The sequence below is a fragment of the Euprymna scolopes genome, chromosome 3 (assembly GCF_053919585.1).
Source record: "Euprymna scolopes isolate OS-2025 chromosome 3, ASM5391958v1, whole genome shotgun sequence".
Lineage (NCBI taxonomy): Eukaryota > Metazoa > Mollusca > Cephalopoda > Sepiida > Sepiolidae > Euprymna > Euprymna scolopes.
This window is the reverse complement of record NC_136484.1, coordinates 92,771,067-92,796,976: the sequence shown is the minus strand read 5'-3', so window position 1 is coordinate 92,796,976 and position 25,910 is coordinate 92,771,067. Positions and strand designations below refer to the sequence as shown.

Genomic DNA, 25,910 nt, shown 5'->3' with positions numbered 1-25,910 from the left:
ATAAAAAATCTATCAATTCCGCAATAGAATTATGTGCAAATACTTTTCATACATACAATTCAGTTAAAATATCCTTAATGATAATTAGCTCATGCTATAATTGAAAAATAACATTTTGTGTATAAAAATATAATTAAATAAATAAAATAAAAAAACGAGAAAAACATACACACGCAAATACATTTAAGCATATTTAGACAAAAACTGTATCATTATACTGCTAATTTATACTTAATATTGTAAAATTTTAATTAACAATTGAGAATACCGTTATGCTCCTAATAAATAATTTATAATACCGTTATATTCCTAATAAATAATTGATAATACCGTTATATTTCTAATAAGTAATTGATAATAACGTTATATTTCTAATAAATTATTGATAATACCGTTATATTCCTAATAAGTAATTGATAATAACGTTATATTTCTAATAAATTATTGATAATACCGTTATATTCCTAATAAGTAATTGATAATAACGTTATATTTCTAATAAATTATTGATAATACCGTTATATTCCTAATAAATAATTTATAATACCATTATATTCCTAATAAATAATTGATAATACCGTTATATTCCTAATAAGTAATTGATAATACCGTTATATTCCTAATAAATAATTGATAATACCGTTATATTCCTAATAAGTAATTGATAATAACGTTATATTTCTAATAAATTATTGATAATACCGTTATATTCCTAATAAATAATTGATAATAACGTTATATTTCTAATAAATAATTGATAATACCGTTATATTCCTAATAAGTAATTGATAATACCGTTATATTCCTAATAAATAATTGATAATACCGTTATATTCCTAATAAGTAATTGATAATAACGTTATATTTCTAATAAATTATTGATAATACCGTTATATTCCTAATAAGTAATTGATAATAACGTTATATTTCTAATAAATTATTGATAATACCGTTATATTCCTAATAAGTAATTGATAATAACGTTATATTTCTAATAAATTATTGATAATAGCATTATATTCCTAATAAATAATTTATAATACCATTATATTCCTAATAAATAATTGATAATACCGTTATATTCCTAATAAGTAATTGATAATACCGTTATATTTCTAATAAATAATTGATAATACCGTTATATTCCTAATAAGTAATTGATAATAACGTTATATTTCTAATAAATTATTGATAATACCGTTATATTCCTAATAAGTAATTGATAATAACGTTATATTTCTAATTAATTATTGATAATACCGTTATATTCCTAATAAGTAATTGATAATAACGTTATATTTCTAATAAATAATTGATAATACCGTTATATTCCTAATAAGTAATTGATAATAACGTTATATTTCTAATAAATTATTGATAATACCGTTATATTCCTAATAAGTAATTGATAATAACGTTATATTTCTAATAAATAATTGATAATACCGTTATATTCCTAATAAGTAATTGATAATACCGTTATATTCCTAATAAATAATTGATAATACCGTTATATTCCTAATAAGTAATTGATAATAACGTTATATTTCTAATAAATTATTGATAATACCGTTATATTCCTAATAAGTAATTGATAATAACGTTATATTTCTAATAAATAATTGATAATACCGTTATATTCCTAATAAGTAATTGATAATAACGTTATATTTCTAATAAATTATTGATAATACCGTTATATTCCTAATAAATAATTTATAATACCATTATATTCCTAATAAATAATTGATAATACCGTTATATTCCTAATAAGTAATTGATAATACCGTTATATTTCTAATAAATTATTGATAATACCGTTATATTCCTAAGAAATAATTAATAATACCGTTATATTCCTAATAAATAATTGATAATACCGTTATATTCCTAATAAGTAATTGATAATAACGTTATATTCCTAATAAATAATTGATAATACCGTTATATTCCTAATAAATAATTGATAATACCGTTATATTCCTAATAAGTAATTTATAATACCGTTATATTTCTAATAAATTATTGATAATAGCGTTATATTCCTAATAAATAATTCATAATACCGTTATATTCCTAATAAATAATTGATAATACCGTTATATTCCTAATAAGTAATTGATAATAACGTTATATTCCTAATAAGTAATTGATAATACCGTTATATTCCTAATAAATAATTGATAATACCGTTATATTCCTAATAAGTAATTGATAATACCGTTATATTTCTAATAAATTATTGATAATACCGTTATATTCCTAATAAATAATTGATAATACCGTTATATTCCTAATAAGTAATTGATAATACCGTTATATTCCTAATAAATAATTGATAATAACGTTATATTCCTAATAAATAATTTATAATACCGTTATATTCCTAATAAATAATTGATAATACCGTTATATTCCTAATAAATAATTGATAATACCGTTATATTCCTAATAAGTAATTGATAATAACGTTATATTCCTAATAAATAATTGATAATACCGTTATATTCCTAATAAATAATTGATAATACCATTATATTCCTAATAAATAAATGATAATATCGTTATATTCCTAATAAATAATTAATAATACCGTTATAATCTTAATAATTGGCAATACACTTATATTCCTAATTATTGCTATCTTTACATTTTTATAAATATCGTCATGTTTATGATAAAAAATAAACAAAGGAAACATATATATATATATATATATATATATATATATGTATATGAGAAAAATAGAATCCTTAAAATTTGTTGCATTTCACGGTACAATATACAAGGTTGATGACAAGATTTTAAATAGAAATCGAATGCAAAATAAAATTTATCTTATGTTTTCACACATGAAAACAAAATGGTGATTTATGATTGATATGTCCAAGCAATGTCGAAATTAAATCGCTGCGGATATAAACATGCAATATAAAAATAAAATAAGACGTAACTTACCTTGTTTAAAATCAGGTTTCGTCCCTGGAATTTGTCAATTTTCTTCGATGTGCAAAAGATATTCGGAGTGATGAAAATGTCCAGATGATTAAAGAAAGATGATTATAACAAGTAATGTCTGTTTTTGCTTTTTTTTTCACTTCAACATATCTTTTTTCGTTGGTTGATATTGACCAAATCATGCACAAGTTTGGCTTTTGAAAATGCACGAAACATTTCTAAAGATTTGAATAAAAACTTCAAATCAAAAACGAACAAAAATGAAAGACGGAGATCAAATAAACAAAACTCGTTACTGGTGTAAAACTTATATACATTATTTTATTAGCTTATCTAAGTGTATGTATGTCATATTAAATGGCATAATACATAATATGTAGTGTATCAATATCGGTAAGCATAATATATATTTTCTGTCAATATCACTATCTATAGTAAAGTTTGATATTAATATATTTATATAATGCTATTTATATATGTAGATATTAAAAGTGATATATATATATATAATATAAATATCAATATGTATTGCATATCAAAATTAATATTTTATAGAAAACTCAGATAATCAAATATGAACACTGATGTGCGTATTATAGTTTGATACCAAAATCCATATACATACATCATAATTGGCCATCATACTGATTAAGATATACACTGTGATAATAATATATTTCTCAGTTGTAATATATATTAATAAAATACACATATTACATTGGAGCAGGATCAAAATACATGCACATACATTAACGCACTGAAAAACAATGTTAAAAAAAATAAAAAGTGAGAAATGTCGAGTTATATATATTTTTTAAATTTAAATATCTGTGAGTTATATATTTTTTTAAATTCAAACATCTGTAAAAAAGCAAATATTAGTCTCTTAAAATCAGAAAATAAAAACAAAATAGTAACTTGGGATTTAATAAAAGGCAAATGTTTTAATATTATTGTAGATTAACACCCTGAGCACAATAACGCCCTTTTTCCTTAAAAAATAAGCATACTCTTCTTAAACGATTACAAGTGACCATCACAGCATAATTTAAGGTGGATGATCAGTTTTGCATGTAAATTAACGATAAAATGAACTTGAATTTCTTGGTTATTCTTGCATTTTAGAGCAGTAAAACATTTCTTGTTTTACGGGAGATAAATTTTGTGCGTTTTCGTGTTTTTTGTGCGATTACTTGTGACTTTACGACCTTGCAAGTCGCACCTAGATTTTATTGTAAATATTTCATTTACTTCCCTAAAAAAACAAAAGATATATAACGACCCGGAAATGGGGAATCATTTCATCTTTAATTTAGATACGAAACTGATATCTTTAAATAATAATGTAATAGTTTTTCTCTTTTTTTTTTCTTCGGCCCACTAATTTCTTCAAGTGGTTCAAACATGATTGCCTGAAAAAAATAGAATCTCATTTTGTGTAAATGTGCGAGGGGTTATTTAACCTAGGTGTTAATCTGCATATTTACCGATGTTTTATATACTTTTTTTTTTTTTTTTTTTGAGTGAGAAAATTTGAATTTTTTTTAAATTAAGAAAATGTTAGCTTGCTATAAAAGGGGGAAATGATAATAATCATGCAGGGTGAAGCGGTGGTCAAAAAGAAACGGGTCCTACCTTTGCAGTGACCTTCAAACATGTAGTAACCCGATGAGCATGCGCAGAAAAATGAGCCTGGAGTGTTGAAGCAATCTTGGTGACAATTTCCGTTGTCAAACAAGCATTCATTCACATCTACACACAAAAACATGATATTAATTTTAATTTATAACTGTATATATATATATACACATTTATATATTAGAAAACATATTAAAAAATTATATATTAAAAAATAATATATATACACATTTATATATTAGAAAAAAAAAAGAATTTACGTGGATAATAGTCATATAGCACACTTTTGATTTTATTTAAGCTTAATCAAATATATAAATATTATAAAAAAGGCTTCCTTCAATCTTGACAGACTATAAATACCCACTGTAAGAGTACCTGCGCGTGAAATGTTTGTGGCAAGAGTTGCGCAATCTCCAACCACACTTCTCCTGAGTCGACATTGTTAAATACCATTAGCAAGTAGAGGTTGAAAACGACGGGAAACAAATGCCGAGATAACCGGAAAGCACATACAGCGACTAGAATTCCCAAATGGTCACCCATTTGGTACTGGCCAGGCTGAACGTTGCTTAACTTAGGTTATCTTACGAGAACCGGTGTATCAACGTGATTGTGCCGTACAAAATATTAATATGCCGTACAAAATTTTGTATATATATATATATTAAGGGAAAGTGTCTGTCTGTCTGTGTACATTTCCCTACAATAACTCCGTCAGCTTTCAGCCTACAGACTCGAAATTTGATATGTATATATATATATATATATATATATATATATATATATATATATATATATATATATGGGAATATCTTTGTAATCGGTTTTCGGCCAGAAATTTGGCTGTTAAGGGGTCAAAGTTCAACGGTTTTACCTTTGGGAACTCTACTAGACTCCTCCGCCGAATTTGGGCTAAACACTTTTTTTTTAGACATATGTTGCTTGTACATGGATCTAGCTTAATAACTTGAGTTGAGCCCAAATCAATGAATGTTAAGGAGGCAAAGTTAAAATCTACCAACTTACAAAAGACAATTTCTGGTCTAAACATTTGAAATTTTACATAAAGGGTATTCAGAGATAAGGCAAGCTTTTTAATCGGTTTGGGTTGAAAATTTGAGCTACCAATATATAAATGTATGTATGTATGTTTGCATGTCTGCCTAAAACTTTCGACAGGCGAGGGATTGTCACAAGATTAGTGTCGTTTTGAAGCTTGACTCTGCAAACGACAATAACCGAAATATTGGCTAAAAACATTAATTTCTTCACCCTCAACTGGACACTTTTCTACAGGGAGGGTTTGTTTTTTTCGCCGATATTTTCGAAAGTTATCATCTCTTTTCGATTGTCTAGCCTTAATTTAAACCTACGTCACTTCCGGTTTGGCGGTGGTCGTAACAGCAAAAACGTCACGTTTTCCCCATTCTTTTCCCCCTTCGCGGTACGAGTTCGAGCCTGCCTTCCTACTACCACTTTTTTTTTCTTTTTGCTCAACACACACCTCCGAACACCCGGGCAACGCCGGGCACCCATGCTAGTATATCTATAAAAGTGAAAGTGTCTGCCTGTCTGTCTGTGTACATTTCCCTACTAAATAACTTTGTCAAGTTTCGGTTTACAGACTCAAAATTTTACATCAGGAGTATTGAAAGTTGGAAAAATCCTTTTAATCGCGTTTCGGCCAGAAATTTTGCTGTTAAGGGGGTCAAAGTTCAACGATTTTACCTTTGAGAACTCTACCAAACCCTCCGCCACTTTTGGGTCTAAAAACTTGAAATTTTATATATAGGTTATTGTGACATGGATCTAACTTTATAATTTGATTTGAACTCAAAGCAATCAATGCTAAAGTGTCATAGGTGGGGTCAAAGTTAAAAAAACAAAATTGACCTCTCTGGTCTCTGCGACATTACTCAGCTAATTTTTGGTCTGAACATTTGAAATTGTACAGAAAGTGTATTCATGCATAGGGCAAGCTTTTTCATTGTTTTTTTTTTCTTGAAAATTTGGCTTCTAAGGGGTCCAAGTTCAAAAGAACTTAGCTTTGTGGTCTCTAGCAAACTATTAAGTCAATTTTGGGTCTAAACATTTGAAATTTTGCATATAGGATATTCAGACATACGGCAAGGTTTTTAATCAGTTTTTGGTCTGAAATTTGGTTTGCACGAGCTCAAAGTTTACAGGGTTGACCTTTGCAGATTTCACCAAACTCCTCCGCTAATTTTGGATGTAAACACTTGAAATTTTTGATATACGTTACTTCGACATGGGTCAAACATTTTAATTTAATTTGAGCCCAAAACAATAAAGGTTAAGGGGTCAAAATAGGGGCCAAATTATAAAACACTTGACATTTGCGGTCTCTACAAACTTTTCTCGATAGTAGTTAAGAAAGCCTATTATATGGAAAGGCATTAGCGCACATATTCACACTTTTTAATATATACATATGCACATAAAGTTATCAACAGTACATAGGGCCCGAACAAAGCCTGGCGGAACTGCTAGTATATATATATATATATATATATATATATATATATATATATATATATATATATATATATTAACATTATAATTATATAAATGCAATTTTGTCTGTGTGTGGATTCGTTCCTTATAGACTCCGAAACGGCTGAACAGATTTTCTTTAAAATTTACAGAACTTTAATGTATAAGTCGGGGGGTTAAGTTTTGTCTCAGAATACCACCAATAATTACCGATAATAAAAACCGTTATTTTAATTTATCTATCATCGGTAAACCATTATTCCATGTCGTTGCTTAGCAACAATGATAGAATAATGGCCGTCAACATTCTTCTATGGGTAAGTTGATAGCGTGTTTTTTTTCTTTATTCTTCTTAATGTTTTTTTCATTAAGTGCAAAGAATTTTATAAGACTTGACAATTTACGTGTTTTTTTTTTGTGTGTGTGTGTGTGTGTGTGTGTGTGTGTGTGTGTGTGCCGTTGTCTGTAGGTTCAAACTCCGCACGTTAATTTTTTAGTGTTTTTTTTCCTTAACTGGAAAGAAGTTTATATAAAATAATTTTATAAAAGAAACAGTATGTGCTCTATGTAGAATAACATATTTCGGACTAAGTTACTGCATGGAGAAATGTGCAGCTTCCTCCCGGGCGATTTCACGGATTTCGATGACAATAAAATATAGGAGTGGAAAATATTCGTTAACCATGATTCAATCCCGGGCATCATTGGGTCTCTCTGCTAGTATAGATACACACACACACACACACACACTGCAGATTGTGTTAGCATGAAACAGTGGCGTCTGTAGATAATACTCTTTATACAAAAATATATTGTTAGAACCTCCTTAAAAGCAAAGATTGAACCTCTCAGAGTAGTTATAATAAGTATCTTAATTATTGTTTAGGTCTTTGCTACTGAACACTATATAATTATGCTTTTCTTCATATATCTTATTGATTCAATATTATGTACAGTTTAAATGTTCTTATTTTCAATGTTAATTGAAGAGTTGAATGTTAGATGGAATAATCAAAGTGACTTTGCAACTGGGTTCGAATCCCCGGCAGTAATTGTCATCTCCTACGCTGAAAACTGCATACGCATGAAGTACTGCTTTCTGTAGTTAATATATTTTTATTTTATTTTATATGCCAAGCTTTTCGACTTGTATGGTGATAATGGCTTGAATTAAAGTTTAAAATGATAAAGTCAAGTATCATGGTTCAGTTGTGCTCTAAACAGAAAAATTTATTTCGAACGCCCGCTGTTATATCAAAGAAATTACTGTTGATTTTGTATGCCGGGCCTTTCTACTTGTGCGGTAAAAAAGCTTTTCAAATATTAGACTGTATAAGACGTTAACTTCGTCGGATTTTTACAAAACCTATCTAAGAACACTGCCATGTACATAAATACATTTGTGTGAAATTTCAGAAAAATCGAACCAGCAATTTAGGAGTCCACAGGGAACGAACTCACACAGACAAAGTTCATTTTATATAATAGTAGATAGATAGGCAAAGATAAAAGATACTGCTACTGGTTATTACATTATGTATTCACAATAAGCTCCACTAATAATACAATGAATATTAATTGATTTTAGTATTTTAAATGAGAATCAAGCATGTCACTAGTTGCATGCATCACAAGTATTTACCAATACATAAAATGTTATTAGTGAATAAAACGTGATTATTCTAAAGTATAATTTGTCTCGACTCACAGCAAAAACATTTTTTTTTACGCAGACAGAATATTGCTTAACATATTTTTTAATTATTTAAGTACGAAATAAACATGTCATCCGAAAACGTTTTGGTTAAATACGTGTTCGACCTCATATAATCAGAAGAAACCTGTCCAATCTATGAACATTTCTAACACTTTGCTAAATCAATAATTTTCTATTTACTAAATCTCTACATACAGGTACGTCCAAGGATGGAGTTGTGTTGTCAGATTTGGACAGGAGCTGTTAGAAAGAAAGATTATCATGCCTTGACAGAGTTCCAAATAGACTTCATAGCCTAGTAGGAGATGCCCTTTTCTCTTTTCTGACACTTCTTTCTCTACAGAAGAGACGTTGCGAACCTGTCCCTGCTTTATCGTTATTTTCATGGCAAGTGCTCGTATGAGCTCTAATCTTTGGTTTCCTCCTCGCCAAACTCTCAGGAGAAACACTCGTTTAGCTGAAAACACTGTCAATAATTTCCTCCACTCTTTGCCTGTGCCTAAACCTAAACGTAGATGTCATGAACAAAGCTTCTTTCTTAGAACTGCACACCTGTGAAACTGTCTTCCGTTTGCCTGCTTTCCAGCTGACTACAATGTGGTCGTCTTCAAGTCTAATGTAAACAAGTTCTTGATGAGCCGTTCCCCTTAATCCAATTTACTAAATTTTCACTACTAACGATTACTATTATATTGTCCTATTGACTACTGTACATTCTTTAACCCTTATCCTCAAGTGGCCCCTAAGCCTTTATAATGGTTACTCATGTAAAAAAAAAAGTATCAAAATTGTACAAAATAATGACGTGATGCTTTTAATTATTGATTTTTTAATTTGCCTATTTTCATGGCATATCAAATCATTTTAGAATTAAGTCTAATACTAACATAACTATTGCAAACGATCATTGTAAAAAGTTATCTGAAGATGAATTGCACTTCATCCAGAGTCGGAAGAGGTGTTTTTTTAAAGAAAATACACATTATTCACGTGCAGGATTTCGCAATGTTAATGCCATAAAAAGAGTTGGAACCCACCCTAACAGGCGTACCCTGTATTTAATCGAATTTTTCAACACCTTGAATCACCATAATTACTCTTCTGTCTAGCGTAGAATAGATTCACTAGAATTTATTTCCCTTTGTCTCAGGAGATTCTTTTAAACTATTCACCTGCAGAGGCTTTTGGTACCTCTCCCCGATCTATTTAGTAGCCTACTTTACGACTCTTGTGCATTTCTCAGCAAAACATACTCCTCCAGGAGAACAGTATAATTTCAAAGGTAAAACTTCGTTTGGCTTATTAGATGTAAAGGGATTCTTATTTGAAGGGGGCGTAAGAATTAAAGTTTAATTAAAGCCAAAATGATAATTAGAAAGCAAACCATATATATTTGCAGATTGAAACCTCTAGAAGATGTAAATATCTTAAAAATAACTCGCTTTTATTCATCGAAGCAGTCACGGGATACGGAACGAACATTGCATAAAATATTTCCGTACCATTTAGAAAGAAAGTAATGGAGAAAAAAATGAGGTAATGTGTCGCGTTTTCCATAACACTTCCTTCCTTTCAGACGTTTTCAAATTAATTTTGTTTGCTTGGGTGGTCTTAATTACCGATAAGCTACTCTTATTAGCCACACAGAGCTAAATTATTAAATTTCCGAAGCAAAAATCTCGCGGAGAAATATTTAATTATAAATAAAACAAGTGTATCCGTTCAGTCATACAAATGATGAGGAGAAATCTTATTTGCTTATTATTTCTCTTTCAGTGTGTATGCTAACTCCCTATTATATTCAGTTGCTTTGCTTATTTTATTTTATTTTTTTTACTCCGGAATCACCACGTATCAAGGCACAGAGGCCACTCGAGGATAAGGGTTGATGGGTATACATTTGTCAATGTGATTATAGCATAGTAAACATAAGTAGTGGGAATTTTGTAAATTGGCTTACTTGGGGGGGACGGTTCATCAAGAACTTGTTTACATTAGACTTGTAGTCATCTGGAAAGCAGGGAATCGGAAGAGTTCCACAGACGTGCAGTTCTAAGAAAGAAGCTTTGTTCATGGAATCTATATTTAGGTTTAGGCACATATAAAGAGCGTGGGGAATTATTAGTCGCGTGCAAGTGACTCTATAAGTCGGTCGGTCTGTCCGTAAAACTTTTGTGCTTGGCCTTTTTGATTAAGATCAAAGGTCTATTCTTAATAAAGGCTGTTACACGTCAATAAAAAATGTTTTAAAAACTGGGAGTTAAGTAGGACGTCCCCCAATATGAAAGAGTGAATGCGGTATTATGGTGAAAGAAGATACTAGCCGGGAGAAACTTTTGGTTTTGTTTAGTTCTGGAGTGACAAGAATGACCAACGACCCCCACAATCCCCCCTTTTGAGTTGGCCATGTGCCTAAGTTTTTTGTTCATCGTTGATTTTGACTGTATTTTTAACATGAATAAAAGATTTAATATCTCAAAGTGTAGTATCTGTTTCGGCAGATGCTGCAAGCAAAGACCATGGTAAATGTAGGGGTAACCCTTCATACCAATTGTCACTATCCAGCTCCCAAACTCCCCGGGGAGTTGGTCCCCATTTCCTCTTCACTCCTCACATTAAAAATCGGCCTTGTGCTTAATTTGCTCGGTGGGGGAGCAAATAAATACCATTTTCTTGGCCTTTTGACCAAGATCGAAGTGTAGTATGTGTTCTTACTACATGCTGTAGTTATGTTTGTTACATTGTGATATAAAGTGGGGGATCACTTTTCTGTATTAATTTAATGTAAAATGATCACTCACTTTACAACCAGTCAGTCTCAAAGCCATTCAAGTCATTCTCCAGATCATTCAAGTTGTTTTTGAAGGATTCCAATTATTTTTTAAGCATTCAAGTCATTCTTAAGGTCATTCAATTCATCCTTAAGTTCATTAAAGTCATTCTAAGTCATTTACTTTTTATTTATTTAAGTCACTTCAATCTATTTGTCGGTCATTTTAGTTTATCTTTAAGAATTTCATGTCAATCCTACATTCACGCATTCATTCATTACATGAGAGCACGCGACTAATGGCTATCGACCTTTTTAATAGTAGTTTTGGCTGGACGAGCATTTTTCGCGAAAGTTTTCTCAAACGATTTATTATGTGGTATGTTGGTAAATATACGTTTTAATATCTTATAGGATTAATAAAGTCAACAATTTTCTTTTGAAAGCAAGGAAAAATATTTTTTCTTTACTATTAAAGAACACGTAATTCGAAAACATTATTTTAAAGGAATAATATTTAACTTTGCTTTCGAATGATTGTCTCTATGAATAAAGTTTCAGTTCAAATCAAGATTAAACATCACATGATAATAAAAATGATCGCTTTAAATTCTTTATATATGGACAACCTCACGTGTAACACAAGCATTTTGAAACTTTACTAAAATGAGAAAAGATTTTAATAGTGTATTTCTAAATAATTACTGAGGAAAATTGGTATTATTTGCATTCATTTAGACTATTGTTCTCATCCTGAGTGTTATTTTAACACCGTTTCGGTCGACTTAACCTCTGACCTTTTTCCGTGAGTATCTTGTCGAACACGGTAATCTTTCTATCGAACTCATGAATCTGCATGGAATTGCAGGGTTCTTACCGCTTCTATTAAGTCATATCAAACGGGGCGAAAGCATGGTGAATTAAATAAGGAGTTTCGTACGAAATGTCCTGTTAAAATTTCTGAGTTCGAGAAAATGATTCCCGAGTTACATCGACCGAAACATTGTGAAAATAAAATCCAAGATGAGAACAATAGTTTGTAAGAATCCAAGTCAAAATAACAAGTCTTCATCTCAAAAATTTAGATACGTAATATTTAGGAAAATATTCCATTTTAAGATGAACAATTTAGTGAAGCTTTTTAACTGGCATTTATATCTTTAGCGTTGGCCGAAAAAGTGCATTTTTTTTCTTTATTTTTTTATTACCTTGCCACTTGTGTGTAAGTTACACAAAAGACCTGCAAAGCTAGAACGGAGACCGATAAGTTGAAATTAGGCATATTTATAAAGTATTAGAAATAAGGTAAACAGTAAATAGGAGGCGATTTTGTCGAAGAAAATCTACAACAATCATTTATACTCAACCTAATACAAATCGAAAACCTACACAACTAGCGAAAGGTTTTCAAAATAATTGTCGGCACATTTTTTGCAGGCCTCGATAGATTTCGTAATTTGCCAGCAAAACTCGAGAATCTCCGTGAAATTCTTACAGGACTAGTCTGCATTTCTGCCCGTCACTTTTATTTTAAAAGCTGCACAATATGCAAGGCTCTAATAATATATTTTTAGCAATATTTTTTCAGTTTACGGACCATGTTTAAATAATAACGTACTCATTTATATAGCAATGTTAAGAATGGATTTTGAAATAACAGCGTTATCCTGTCAGCATGGTCATTAAACTGTAAGTTAATGTGGCCTGGTTTTCCCATTGAAGACTTACCTGCAAAAGGTGTTTATTCTGAAAGCCGTTCTTAACATGGGAAGGTTGGGGGTAATACCCCTAAAAAGGAGCTCTCTGCAGGTAAGTATTCGGTGCTGGGGCAACCAGGCCACATTGACCAAAATGTATTTTAGCACTTCACCGTATGACACTTTTAAAATAAAAATAGAACTTCGCCATGCTAAAAATGTATTTCTAAATAATAACCCTCTTATTTTAGTACAGTTCAAAAACTACATAACGAGAAATGTCCACAAACAATACGAGATAAAAATCTACACATAAAAAAAACTCTAAAGCGTATATGAAACACCATGTAGAAAAATTAAAGAAAGGATGGGGAAAAGCAGGTTTCACGGGTGGTCCTTCATACACTCTGTGTGTGTGTGTGTGTATATATATATATATATATATATATATATATATATATATTTATTTATTTTGCTTGCTTACTTACGCCAATCTAATCGAGCTGTAACTAATGCAATTCGACAGCATTAATGTCTACGGATATAAGTTTCGACTGAAGCGTTTGAAGTGTATAAGTTTTGGCGTAAAGAAGACTGTAGCTTGACACGGTTTGGATTATTACATTAGAATTATTAAAAGGGGGGAAAAACATTTTTTTCGGAAATAAAACAAAATGAAAATCAACGAAAAAACTAATAGACGCTTACGAGACCGATAAATTAGTGCGTATCGTTTTACGGGACTAATGAGTTTCAACGAGGGATTATAAATTTTAATTAATGTTTGTTTAGCTAAGGAGTATTTTACTTATTTATTCGTTTTACTAATGAGTCCTCAATTATATATAGCGGACAAAAGATACAGGGTAATTAGATACAATGATTGTCAGTGGAATGTCGAACACTATTTTGAGAGGATTGAAAACGATGAATAGAATGAACATTTAGATTTTTCGTTTTATTTGACTTTTTCGAACTACTGAGTGTTATTTGACTTCTTCGAATTACTGAGTGTTATTTGACTTCTTCGAACTACTGAGTGTTATTTGACTTCTTCGAACTACTGAGTGTTATTTGACTTCTTCGAACTACTGAGTGATATTGGACTTCTTCGAACTACTGAGTGATATTGGACTTCTTCGAACTACTGAGTGCTATTTGACTTTTTCGAATTACTGAGTGTTATTTGACTTCTTCGAACTACTGAGTGTTATTCGACTTCTTCGACTTACTGAGTGTTATTTTTGACTTCTTCGAACTACTGAGTGTTATTTGACTTCTTCGAATTACTGAGTGTTATTTTTGACTTCTTCGAACTACTGAGTGTTATTTAACTTTTTCGAACTACTGAGTGTTATTTGACTTCTTCGAACTACTGAGTGTTATTTGACTTCTTCGAACTACTGAGTTATATTTGACTTCTTCGAACTACTGAGTGTTATTTGACTTCTTCGAACTACTGAGTGTTATTTGACTTCTTCGAATTACTGAGTTTTATTTTTGACTTCTTAGAACTACTGAGTGTTATTTGACTTCTTCAAACTACTGAGTGATATTTGACTTCTTCAAACTACTGAGTGATATTTGACATCTTCGAACTACTGAGTGATATTTAACTTCGAACTACTGAGTCTTATTTGACTCCTTCAAACACTGGTCTCACTTTGAGTGTTATTTTCACAACGCCTTTGTCTATGTAACTTCCGACCTTTTTAAGCTATGTTTTATCGAGCTTGAAAATCCTTTTGTCGAACCCGAGAATAAATAGAAAAATTTCGAACGGAACTATTTTTTTATTCACGGGCGTAGCATACTTTCGTTCCGTCCCATATGATTTGGCAGAAATTTAAGTACTTCGCAATTCCATGTCAATTACTGAGTGCAACAGAAAAATCTCTGTGACTGACAAGATACTCCTCAAAAATAGTTCAACAGATTCGGGAATTCGACACGATACACCTGAAGAAAATTGAAGGTTACATAAACCGAAACCTCGTGAAAATAACACTCAGATACAAGAACAGTAGTTCGAATAATCCACATCAAACCAATTCCTCATCTCAATTCAGAAATTAAATTGAAATGATTATGAGAACGAAATTTGACTAGTATTTGAAGTCATTGTATTGGAAGATGACCATGGTGTAATCTGAAGGGAAGCTGTCTCGTGATGATGTGATTCACAGATGTGGGGATCTTGGAAGAAAACGGTTCGCGGAAAGTCGATTTGATGCTAAACACACACATGAAGAAAGATATTGTTTTACAGTTGTGATAGCAGATGAATTATTATTGCGCTTATAAATATACTAGCAGGAAGACCCGACGTTGCCCGGGATTGAATGATGATCAACGAATATTTCACACTCCTATATTTTTATTGTCATCGAAATCCGTGAAATCGCCCGGGAGGAAGCTTCACATTTCTCCATGCAGTAACTTACTTCAAAATATATGTTATTTTACACTGCACTCTAGAAAATCTACTGTTTCTTTTATAAAAGTATTTTATATAAACTTCTTTCCCGGTAACGATAAAAAAAATCACTAAGAAATTTAGGTGCGGGTTTGAACCTACAGACCACGCTATGCAAAAAAAAAAAAAAAAATGGTAATTTTTAAGTCTTATAAAATCCTTTGCAGTAAGCGAAAAAAATTAAAGACATTTACGTGTAGATTTCGGACCTACAGACCACGTCATGCAAAATAAGTAAATAAATAAAAACACGCCATCAACTTACCCATAGTAAAATTTTCACGACCCGTAGGTCTATCATTGTTGCTAAGTGACGACATGGAAAATGGCTTTATCGATGATAGATAAATAAAAATAAGTTTCGATTATCGATAAGTATCGGGGATATTCTGAGACAAAACTTAACTAAGATCACTCCCATACATATACACTAAAATTCTGTAAATTAAAAAAAAATTGGTTCAGCCGTTTCCGAGTCTATAAGGAATGAACTCACACACAGACAAAGTTGCATTTATATAATTATAGAGATATAGATACTATCTCTTCAAAAACTTTGAACATAACAGCCATTTTCAATGCTACGGAAATTTCCAACGTGAGAATACTTTCCGAAAAAGTTATTGAGTTGATTTTTGTAACTCACCTATATCAGAAAATTATAAGAAATTGACGAAATATTTGGAACTATTTAATAGATTCACTACTTTACGAGAAATACAATTTTTCAATAACTCCTGTCTAGGAAGTGGATCGCATTTTGGTCAAGACTGTTTTACGAATAAGCCAGAATTCCAAAACAAGTCTGCTACGAAAATCGCCTCCAAAAGCCACTAGAAATACATTAAGACGTTCCATTGCAAAAAAAAAACAAAAACAAAAAAAAAACTGGAAGAATGGACCAACCAACAGCATTCCAGATATTTTCTAGATCAATACACTATATACATGAAAGAAACTCTATGCTGACTAAATAAAGGATCGCTCACCCGTGGAGAAGCGAATTATAATGACGGCTCAAAATCATGGCTTAAATGCCTAAGGCTTTTAAGAAACTTGGTGGTTTTAGCAATGACAACTGCAGGTTCTGCCACGTAGAAGTAAAGAGTATGAACCACCGTACACCTAGTAATAAAGTTTTGCTAAGAGACGACTACTATACAATGCAACCCAATGCACCTTGTAAAGATCTCTACTGGACCATTTTGAAAAATATTGAATATAGCAGCAAGTGACAGGAACATATACCAGGAAGAACAGTTAGAAATAAGTCATCTACGATGATTAAGCAAGTTTTACAGTTGCGTACCTAGAAAACGGAGCTATTAAACCTAATATGGCGATATGGTACGAGAAGAAGAAACAACAGCTTAGCAGAAGTTAGTGTCCCTAATGATACTGTATTACAGAGATCAGAAAGGAAAATATAAAAAAAATACTAAGGCCTAATGTACGACATAAAAAGAAAATGAAATTTTAGGAAGATCGTCAGCATTCCAGTCATTGTAGAAGCAACCAGTATTATGAAAAAAAATCATTTTTGAAAATTACCTGACAAGCATAACCGGCGAACCAAGCACAAGAGTGATAAAGGCAATTAAACTTAAAGGGATAGCTTGCATCTTAAAATGTAAATGAGTAGCATCCGGTAGGAGTCCTCATTTGCCAGCGAGAGAAAAAAAGAAAATTGGAATAAAAAATATCTGATTAACATCGGACGTATAGTTTTTTTAGTTGGATGTTTCTGCGGTTCCTTACATTTTTGCATGGATTCGGCAAACCTAGGTATTGGTTCCTGGTATTGAAACACCTATTTAAATTTTCTTTTCAACCTCCCCCCCCCCAAGAAAAAACCCAATACGCAAAAGTGTTTCATTATTAAAGTTTGTTATTGATATTGAATCTGCATGGGTTTGTATAACGGAGAAAGGTTCGCGATCAAGTTCGTCACTAAGTGTTCTAAGATATCGCCCTTAAGGCGTTATATTACACTTAAAATTCACATGCTCTTCAACCGCGACTTTTTAGCAAAAGATCGTGTCTCTCGATTGGTATCGGCATGTATGTAAGCCTATCAGCAAGTCTGACACCACTAAGCTCCCAATTTTCTTATCATATCATACTACACTATATGAGCAGAACTGTTTAAAAATTAAACTGAGCACACATTATTAGCCAAATATTGGCGAATATATAAGTTTAGTTAAAATCTTCCGGCTATTTTAAGACTGATAAAACATTGGCACTTTTCATTCTCTTTCTTCCATCGATATGATTACTTATATCAATTAGCTTACCGGTTAATTTAGTGGCTTCTCGAATGTTCACATCGCAAAAACCGTAACAATAATGTGTATTCTACTTATTCTTTGGATTGCGCACGGACAAACCTGAAAAGACCCTAAAATTAAACAGTATATAATAAACGATAACGCTTAAATGTATAACGAATTACCTTCCTAAGTGTTATCTTCTTATTTATACAGATAAGTAAGGTGTATTGTAACGTTAAAGATTACATTTGTGGTTTACTAACTTACCGATGCAGTTTCTTCTGTTCTGTGTTAAAGTGTAGCCTTCCTTGCAGGCGCATGCGTATCCCCCTTTCAAGATATAACAAATCTGATCACATCCGCCATTGTTTTTCTCGCAGTCTGATTGGTCTGAAAAGAAGAAATAAAAGAAACATTTTTTGAAGATAACATTACAAATTTTACCTTAAAAAGAGAGCATAGTATCACGGAAAATAGTGTTTTTTTTTTCGTGAGAAACTCCGTATACAATAGAGTAACAAAATAAAAATAAAAAACAACAAATTAACAGTCTAACATTGTACTGTAAAAAGTTTTTATACATTCCAAATAAAAACACACATACACTATTCATTTATTTATTTATTTATTATACAGAAATTCAGTCAGCATTTCTTTCCGTAAATTTTTTTCGACATGTTTTAATCACAAAAGTTACATGATAAATATCCCTTGGTATGAGGGATTGACTTATGTTTAAACACAAATCTATCTTAATTGTTCTGAGTAACCGTAATTTGCAATTCAGTTAAGAATACCATGCGCTGTATGCAATCTTACCTAATCAGGAGAGACTGAATTTAGATTTGATCTTCCCTTGGGACATCCACTTTTGATGGAAACCGGATACCAAATTTGGGTGTATCCGACAGTAAGTATTATTGGAGCCATTACACTCACAATAATTACAATTCAAAACAAAACTTAATGTGAACGAACCGTTTTTCTTAAGTGTTAATTTGTTCTTCCTCGTGACACGAATTACATATGGCCGACACATAAGATCCTAGAAATATTTCACCAAACATGCTTCTAGAGTTTTCTAAATATTAAGTGATAATCGTTTATCATAGAGAGTAATGTTCTACAGCAAACTGGAGTGTCCGAAAGTTAAGTACGCATTATTATTAGCAGATGCACTAGGCAGTGCACTGGGCTAGAATGAAAGATTATAGCCTCCCTAACATCTTGATATGAATGTATAGAACTGGAAAAATGAGTTTGGGGAGTGATCCAACAAGTGGATCTATAATGACTGAATGATTAAAGGCAAAGCGCATAGAATACTATATTTTGAAACACACTTTGCAGAAGCAGACAGCACTAATTGTCCCAGACTGATTTCAACTCGAATACGAGTGTGGTTTATATGCAACAGGGTGGCCGGCTACGGGATGATGTACTGAGCCACATGTGATCCAATGGTAGAAAACTAAATAAGGCTCAAAGTTGAGTTGAATGCTGAGGCTCACAATGCCGGGCTCACAACCGAACATTGAAAATTTCTAGGGGTGGCTTTCCTTTGTAAAACTGTGGCAACTGCCATATCATAATGTAATAGCATAAACGCAACGTGCCACCAGTAATCGTATCATTGGAATTATTGTCGGACAGCATAATCAATACTCATTAAGTCCCCCATGTTAAGCAATATTGAGCTTGGTCAGTACTAGATGGGTGATCCTTTAGGAATATTAAATGCAGACCCTGTATGTATGAGAACACCAGTATCATCCTGCAAGAACTGCAAAAATACAAGCGACTGGAAACCGCTTGTGAATTTGATATTTCCATGAAACTTCTTCTTTAGAAGGAAGCTGGTTCAACCCGCCTGTAGTGATTGCCGCTTTACTAAGTATTATCTTCACATTCTCAATATATTCTGCCAATTATACGCGATCATCTAAGAAAAGTTTAAATGGAATGGTTACATATCATTACAAGGCAATGTCACAGATATATTTGGTGGTGTGGGGCATAAAAATTAGGTAAAGTTATTTTGATTTGAGTAAATTACATGATTAGAATGTTATTTACTCGTCAATACTGGCATAAAAAAGATACTTACTTTTGATGCATTCGGGCATGATCGGACCGACCCATTTTTTGTTTTTACAGTAGCGGTGCCTCATATCCGGATACTTCAGTTTGTAGCCTTCTTTGCAAGTGTAAGTGGCCATCATCACGTAGGTTTTCTTCTCTGCATCGAAGTGGTAGTTTGCGCGCACGTGCGCGTGGGGGATTTTCGGAGGGGATAAACTGGCGGAGTTGCAAGTATTATCCGATTCCTTCAAGTGAGTTGCATTGCTCTTGCTCTGCTGAAGTCTATGACGTTTTGCATTCGCCAATTTCTCTTGGAAGCTGGAAGGATAACGCCCTCGGTTTTCTGAAAAAGGTCAAGAAAAGAATACATAGATTTCGTCCAAGTGTATTATTTTTTATTTAGGAAAGAGTTAAATAAAATCAAATGCATTTGAATTAAAGTTTAATTAGTCTCTACTAGCTGTAATAACCCGGCGTTGCTCAGGATCCATGTATTTCTATGTTCAATCCTTTTTGCGAAGTTAAGTAAACAAGCAAAAACAAAAACAACAAAAAAAAAGAAAAACAAATAAGGAACGTTATGTTTTTACTAAAGAAATAATAATTAACATTAGGCGAATTGTAATTTTAATGTCTCCATATTATCAAACTGTTAAACTAGGTTTATATTTAAAAATACCTTATAAGTAAGAATATTATTTTATTGCCAACGACATGGTTAAACAATAACATATACATATTGGCTAATCAGAATCAGAGTTTTATTTGGCATCTTAATTACGATTTAGGCTAAACTTTAAAAGTTCAACCGATATTATATATATATATATATATATATATATAAATATACATATATATATATATACATATATATACATACACATATATGTATATATATGCATTATATATACATATACATATATATATATATATATATATATATATCACGAGTCTTAGATATATAACTCGAATCTTAGACTTCTGGTTTGTTGGCTGTCATGGCTCTTGTGAGCTGCGACTTTGTCTCGGTGCGGAAAGAATCATATATTCTCTCACATTCTGAACATTCTATTGCTGATTGCTACGTAAGAGTGTCATGATGGCATCGTCCTTACGAGTATAAAATTTCTACTTGTGAGACGACGGCTTGGGTTATAGCTTGTTTCGATGACTACGTCCCTTGTTTTGTACGAGGTAGGTTTAATCCACTGTCGGATTTCGCCGCTGTTTTCTTGGTCAGTATCAGTTGTTAAGCTTGGTTGTGTGTGTGCGGTGTGTTTGCTCAGTGCTCTCCTCGGATGCAAGAGGCTTGGGTTTAAAATCCAGAGTTCAGATGTGTCTAACTGATGAGCGCAAAATTAGGGTGTAACTCGAGTCTTAGACTTCCAGTTTGTTGGCTGTCATGGCTCTTGTGAGTTGCGACGTTATCTGGCTGTTAAAATAATTATATATTCTCTCACATTCTGAATATATATATATATATATTTATATACTTATTTCTTTACTATGATAATTAAATACCTGCAGACACTAGTGTTTCATCCTTTCGGGAATCTTCAGTGCAGGGTGTCACGATTAACACCAGTCGATAGATTCGAACTCGGCAACACGAGTCATCTCTGGCTCGATTAGCAATAGCCGCATCCAATCGGCTACGGCGTGAAATAACGTTGAATTTAAAGATTTTAATTTTAAACGTTCTTTACGTCAGTCAGACAGTGATCTAATCGCTATACGATGATATATGCATAAGAGCTAAACTGACCGACTGAATTCAATTGAAAGTCCTCAACGATAGAAACGAGTTTCTTAATTCCTATCATTTTATTCGTTTGTTCACGAACAAGGTAATAGATGGATCCCATGATCATATACTCAAGAAATCACCAAATTACTTGGATAAGTATATTTTATTTGTATCAAAATATGTATGGTATTTTAATAGTTTTCGTGCGTGCAAGACGGCTATAACAGGAAAACAGGACTTTATTGTTTGTATAACTTAATACTTATAAAAATATGTGGCAAAGTTTTGATATGATGTTCTGTACTTAGAACACGTATACAAAAAGGTCCACATTGATCACCGTAAAATGCCTGGTGCGTTTCGAAAATGTGAAAATTTTGTAAATTTCTTAACTTAATTATTTTTTATGTTTGTAAATTTCTGTACTTATTTTTTATGTTTGTAAATTTCTGTACTTAATTTTTTATATTTGCAAATTTCTGTACTTAATTATTTTTTATATTTGTAAATTTCTATACTTATTTTTTTATGTTTGTAAATTTCTGGACTTAATTTTTTTTTCTAAATTTCTGTACATAATTTTTAAGAAATGTTTGTAAATTTCTGTACTTAATTTTTTTAATATTTGTAAATTTCTGTACTTAATTCTCTCCGATAAAATAAATGCGAAATACATTCTGTTGCCTTAAACAGAACAGCTTTGCATCATTTCCATGTCCTCTTATGAAGATTGAAATTAGCATATATGGAACGTTTTCTTCGGAATTATCGAATTACTTCTCTAATTTCTTTTTGTTTTTAGCTCGTTTGACTTGTTGGTTTATTTATTTCTATCAACCCACCATTTTGATCCCTCGTTATAACACGACATTTTATTTTAGTAGCATTTTTTTCCAAAGAATTCTACATATATAAAAACATCTTTCTATTGACCGTTTGTCTCCTACCTTGATATTTTCGAAACTAAGGTCTACAGGCATTTCCTTTCTTTACGATAATCATCTTTCAGTGTTTTAGCTTTTTGTATCCAGTGAAACCATGAGTTGTTTGGACCAAATTCCATAAAAAAGAAATGAACATACTAATTGTAAAAAAATAAGTTAGAATCTTTCGAATTACCAGTTCTTTAGTTATTATTTCATTTGTGAAACTATTAAACAACGACCATACTTTTGTTTTAGCTCCGTTGAGTAAAACAGTTTTACACGATGCCAATCTTAAACAAGAAATACGAACTGTTATAGCATCACTGTGTGAAAATATGCCACCTGTTTGTTCGTCCATTGAGCTTGGGTTAAATAATTTAAATTAGGAAAAATATCCCTGTAAAACTAATTAAATATAAAAAAGTAAAAGACATTCCAAATAACAAATAATCAAATAGTACTTGTAAACATAATACAATCCCGGTCATGGAATACGGTAGCGTGTATTTTATGGGATTACAAAGAAAAAACCTCACGGAAACAAACGATGATTAACTCAATCTTAGCATAATCGTAGATAGATGATCTTGTAATATGAACACCAGGAAACCTAAGTTAAAACGACATTCACAAAATCAAATAGGACAACCGTATACTTCTATTATATACTGCACAAGTCTGGTCGAGCGGTAGTGTTAATTTATCTAAGTCTTTTGACAAGGTTTAGAATGAAGTCTTTTTCATGAAATAAAGCATGTATGTTATTACAGGACGTATATTGTATATAATAAGTTCCTTCATAGCTAAATAAATAACCAGTTTATCCTTGATGACTGTAAATCCAAACAACTTGACATAAATGCACGTCTGCCTCAGTGGTCGATCATTGAACCAATATTAACCTTGCTTTTCATCAACAAACCTCCCTGGTGCAATTGTGTCCAAAATAGGTATATTTGCGGATAATACCAGGTTCTGTTATCGATATGTGAACAGATCAAATGTAATAACTATGAGTAAATCCGGGTCTTTCCTCATCACAAGAATATGATTGGCTGATAAAGCCATAAGTACCGACTCGTAGACCAGCTTGGGAATACGTCGAAAGGCAGGCAGTAAAGCTCACGCTTAAGGATATACCATCTCTGACCACGAACAGTCGTTCCGAAAGGCGACTTACTAGATTAGTACTCGAATACAGTAGCCAAGACCACGTAGCTACTTCAACATACACTACTACAACTGTATTAATGCCGCTATGATAAATCTCATTTTCTTTAAATATATTTCCAACCAACGATTGTCATCGCTACTAATAACTTACTAATAATTCCATCATTCAAACTCTTCGGCCTAACATTCACAAATAACATGAATTAGAACAAATGCATAGAAGACGTGGCTAAAGTTGATACGAATAAGGTCGCCTTTATCTACTATGTAGAAAAATTCTCAGATCTTCCAATATTCTATTTCTCCAGAAAGCACCGATTTGACATTACGCAGGGTACTGTTGTCAAATCTAGAATGGTGCACTGGTCTGTTCTTCTTAGGCGAACTCCAGCCTCTGTTCTCTCTACGCATTTCTGCATCCCTGTGTTGCTTTTACAAGAACTTTACTGTAATCTGCTCCGATGCATTTGCTACACTCGTGCCACCCCTTCGAAGTAAATACTCTCAACATACTGCTACCCTGTCACTGCATAGATCTCCCGAAAGCGTTCTAATCCAAAAGCTTCTTTCCTCGATAGCATCTGGAATTGCGTCAATGCTTCTTTTTCCCTAACCTTACCAACACGCATTATTTTAAATATAATGTGAACAAACATCTCTCGCACAACTCCTCACTTGAGACTCTCCTGTTTGCAGTAGCTGCGTCAATCTCAGTGACAATGTGCCTTGTTATGGGGTAATTAAAAAAAAACCCTTTGAGAGTGGATTTATAGAAATATGAATTAGAAATGTTTTGGAACAATAGAGAGAATCGACTCTACGCGAAGTAGAAAAAGCAGTGAATTGAATATCTAAATCGCAAGAAATATTTACTGTGAAAGATAGCTTCAAGGTCGAATTCTTCTTAAGAACAGGGTTATCCATGAACATCTCAGAAAGAAACGCGACAAGGTTACGATTATAAATTCATTCTTTCACAAAAAAAGAAGCAATATCTAAGCCAATCATACATCGATGCTTACTATGACTTATAACCAACGCCATTTCTTCTCCATTGAAATAATATTAATGGAGAATAACATGTGACAGGATAACGCAGACTCGTGCGACTCAATCGAAATCATACTGAAAAAAAGCACACCAGACTGATTTGCTTCGAACTAAAGCTCATTACGCAAGGTAATTTAACAGATATAAGCAAAGTGACAAGGCGTGGCTAACTAGATGCGGAGAACGGGCGAAGGACCACTAAGTACAATGGTCGAGCAGCGAACGAATGGCAGTTGCACCTGTTGGCCATTATCAGAGACCGTGGAAAAATGTAATCAGCGCTGCACCAAGAAGATACGGACAGATTGCTTTTGGCTGATAAAACCGATAAACACAACATTAGTAATGGTGGAAATATAACAATTGAATGAGGAACTACGCACGCGCGCACGCACACACACACGCACGCATGCATATAGTTATGATAGAAGAAACCCCACCCAGGACGGGCAAAAATAATTACCCAAACAAGGCATCAGTTATACATTCTCGTACATAGACCTAAATCAAGAGATATTGCTATTAAAGTTTATGTTTAGAATCCTTACTCGAATTTTGATTGCAATCTGATATAGTTTTAATCTAGAAAATAACTTAAATTATGGCTTAAGGGGCCTTAAGAAGAAATGAGAATTATAAGAGCCTGGATTAATTTGTGTCTGCTCATCACAGGTCAAATTCAATGCAAATCCCATTTATATTATTTTTTTTTTTTTATTCTGTGAATCCTTTGAGATGAGGCTTCATGATTAGTGTATTCAATTTTTTAGGACTGTTATTCTGATATCTATAGTTCTTAGTTGATCACCTTTCGACCAACGAATCCTTTGGCTTTTCTCAAGTGGTTAACCGCGATGGTATGGGAATGCTGAGTTCCGTAACCGTA

At 32.1% G+C, this 25,910-nt stretch overlaps 1 protein-coding gene across 1 annotated transcript; it reads right to left on the bottom strand.

Annotated features, from left to right (window-relative positions):
- Nucleotides 1–4,310: 4,310 nt before the first annotated feature.
- On the bottom strand, nucleotides 4,311–21,993 carry LOC145261888 (uncharacterized). The gene is made up of 4 exons (XM_080119792.1): nucleotides 21,894–21,993; nucleotides 20,154–20,471; nucleotides 18,314–18,436; nucleotides 4,311–4,710 (listed from the first exon to the last, which is right to left on the bottom strand). Exons 1-4 carry the CDS (start codon nucleotides 21,991–21,993, stop codon nucleotides 4,508–4,510), a joined length of 744 nt encoding a protein of 247 aa, XP_079975918.1. The 3' UTR covers nucleotides 4,311–4,507.
- Nucleotides 21,994–25,910: the final 3,917 nt, after the last annotated feature.

Bases quoted from the DNA above. Each gene is read 5' to 3' on its own strand.
- LOC145261888 (XM_080119792.1), bottom strand. From the start codon at position 21,993: ATGGGATCCATCTATTACCTTGTTCGTGAACAAACGAATAAAATGATA. The intron at 20,472-21,893 runs GTCAGTTTAGCT...GACCTTTTTCAG, and splicing joins CTTTCAATTGAATTCAGTCG to AAAACCGAGGGCGTTATCCT. The intron at 18,437-20,153 runs GTAAGTATCTTT...TCTTCTTTTCAG, and splicing joins CATGCCCGAATGCATCAAAA to ACCAATCAGACTGCGAGAAA.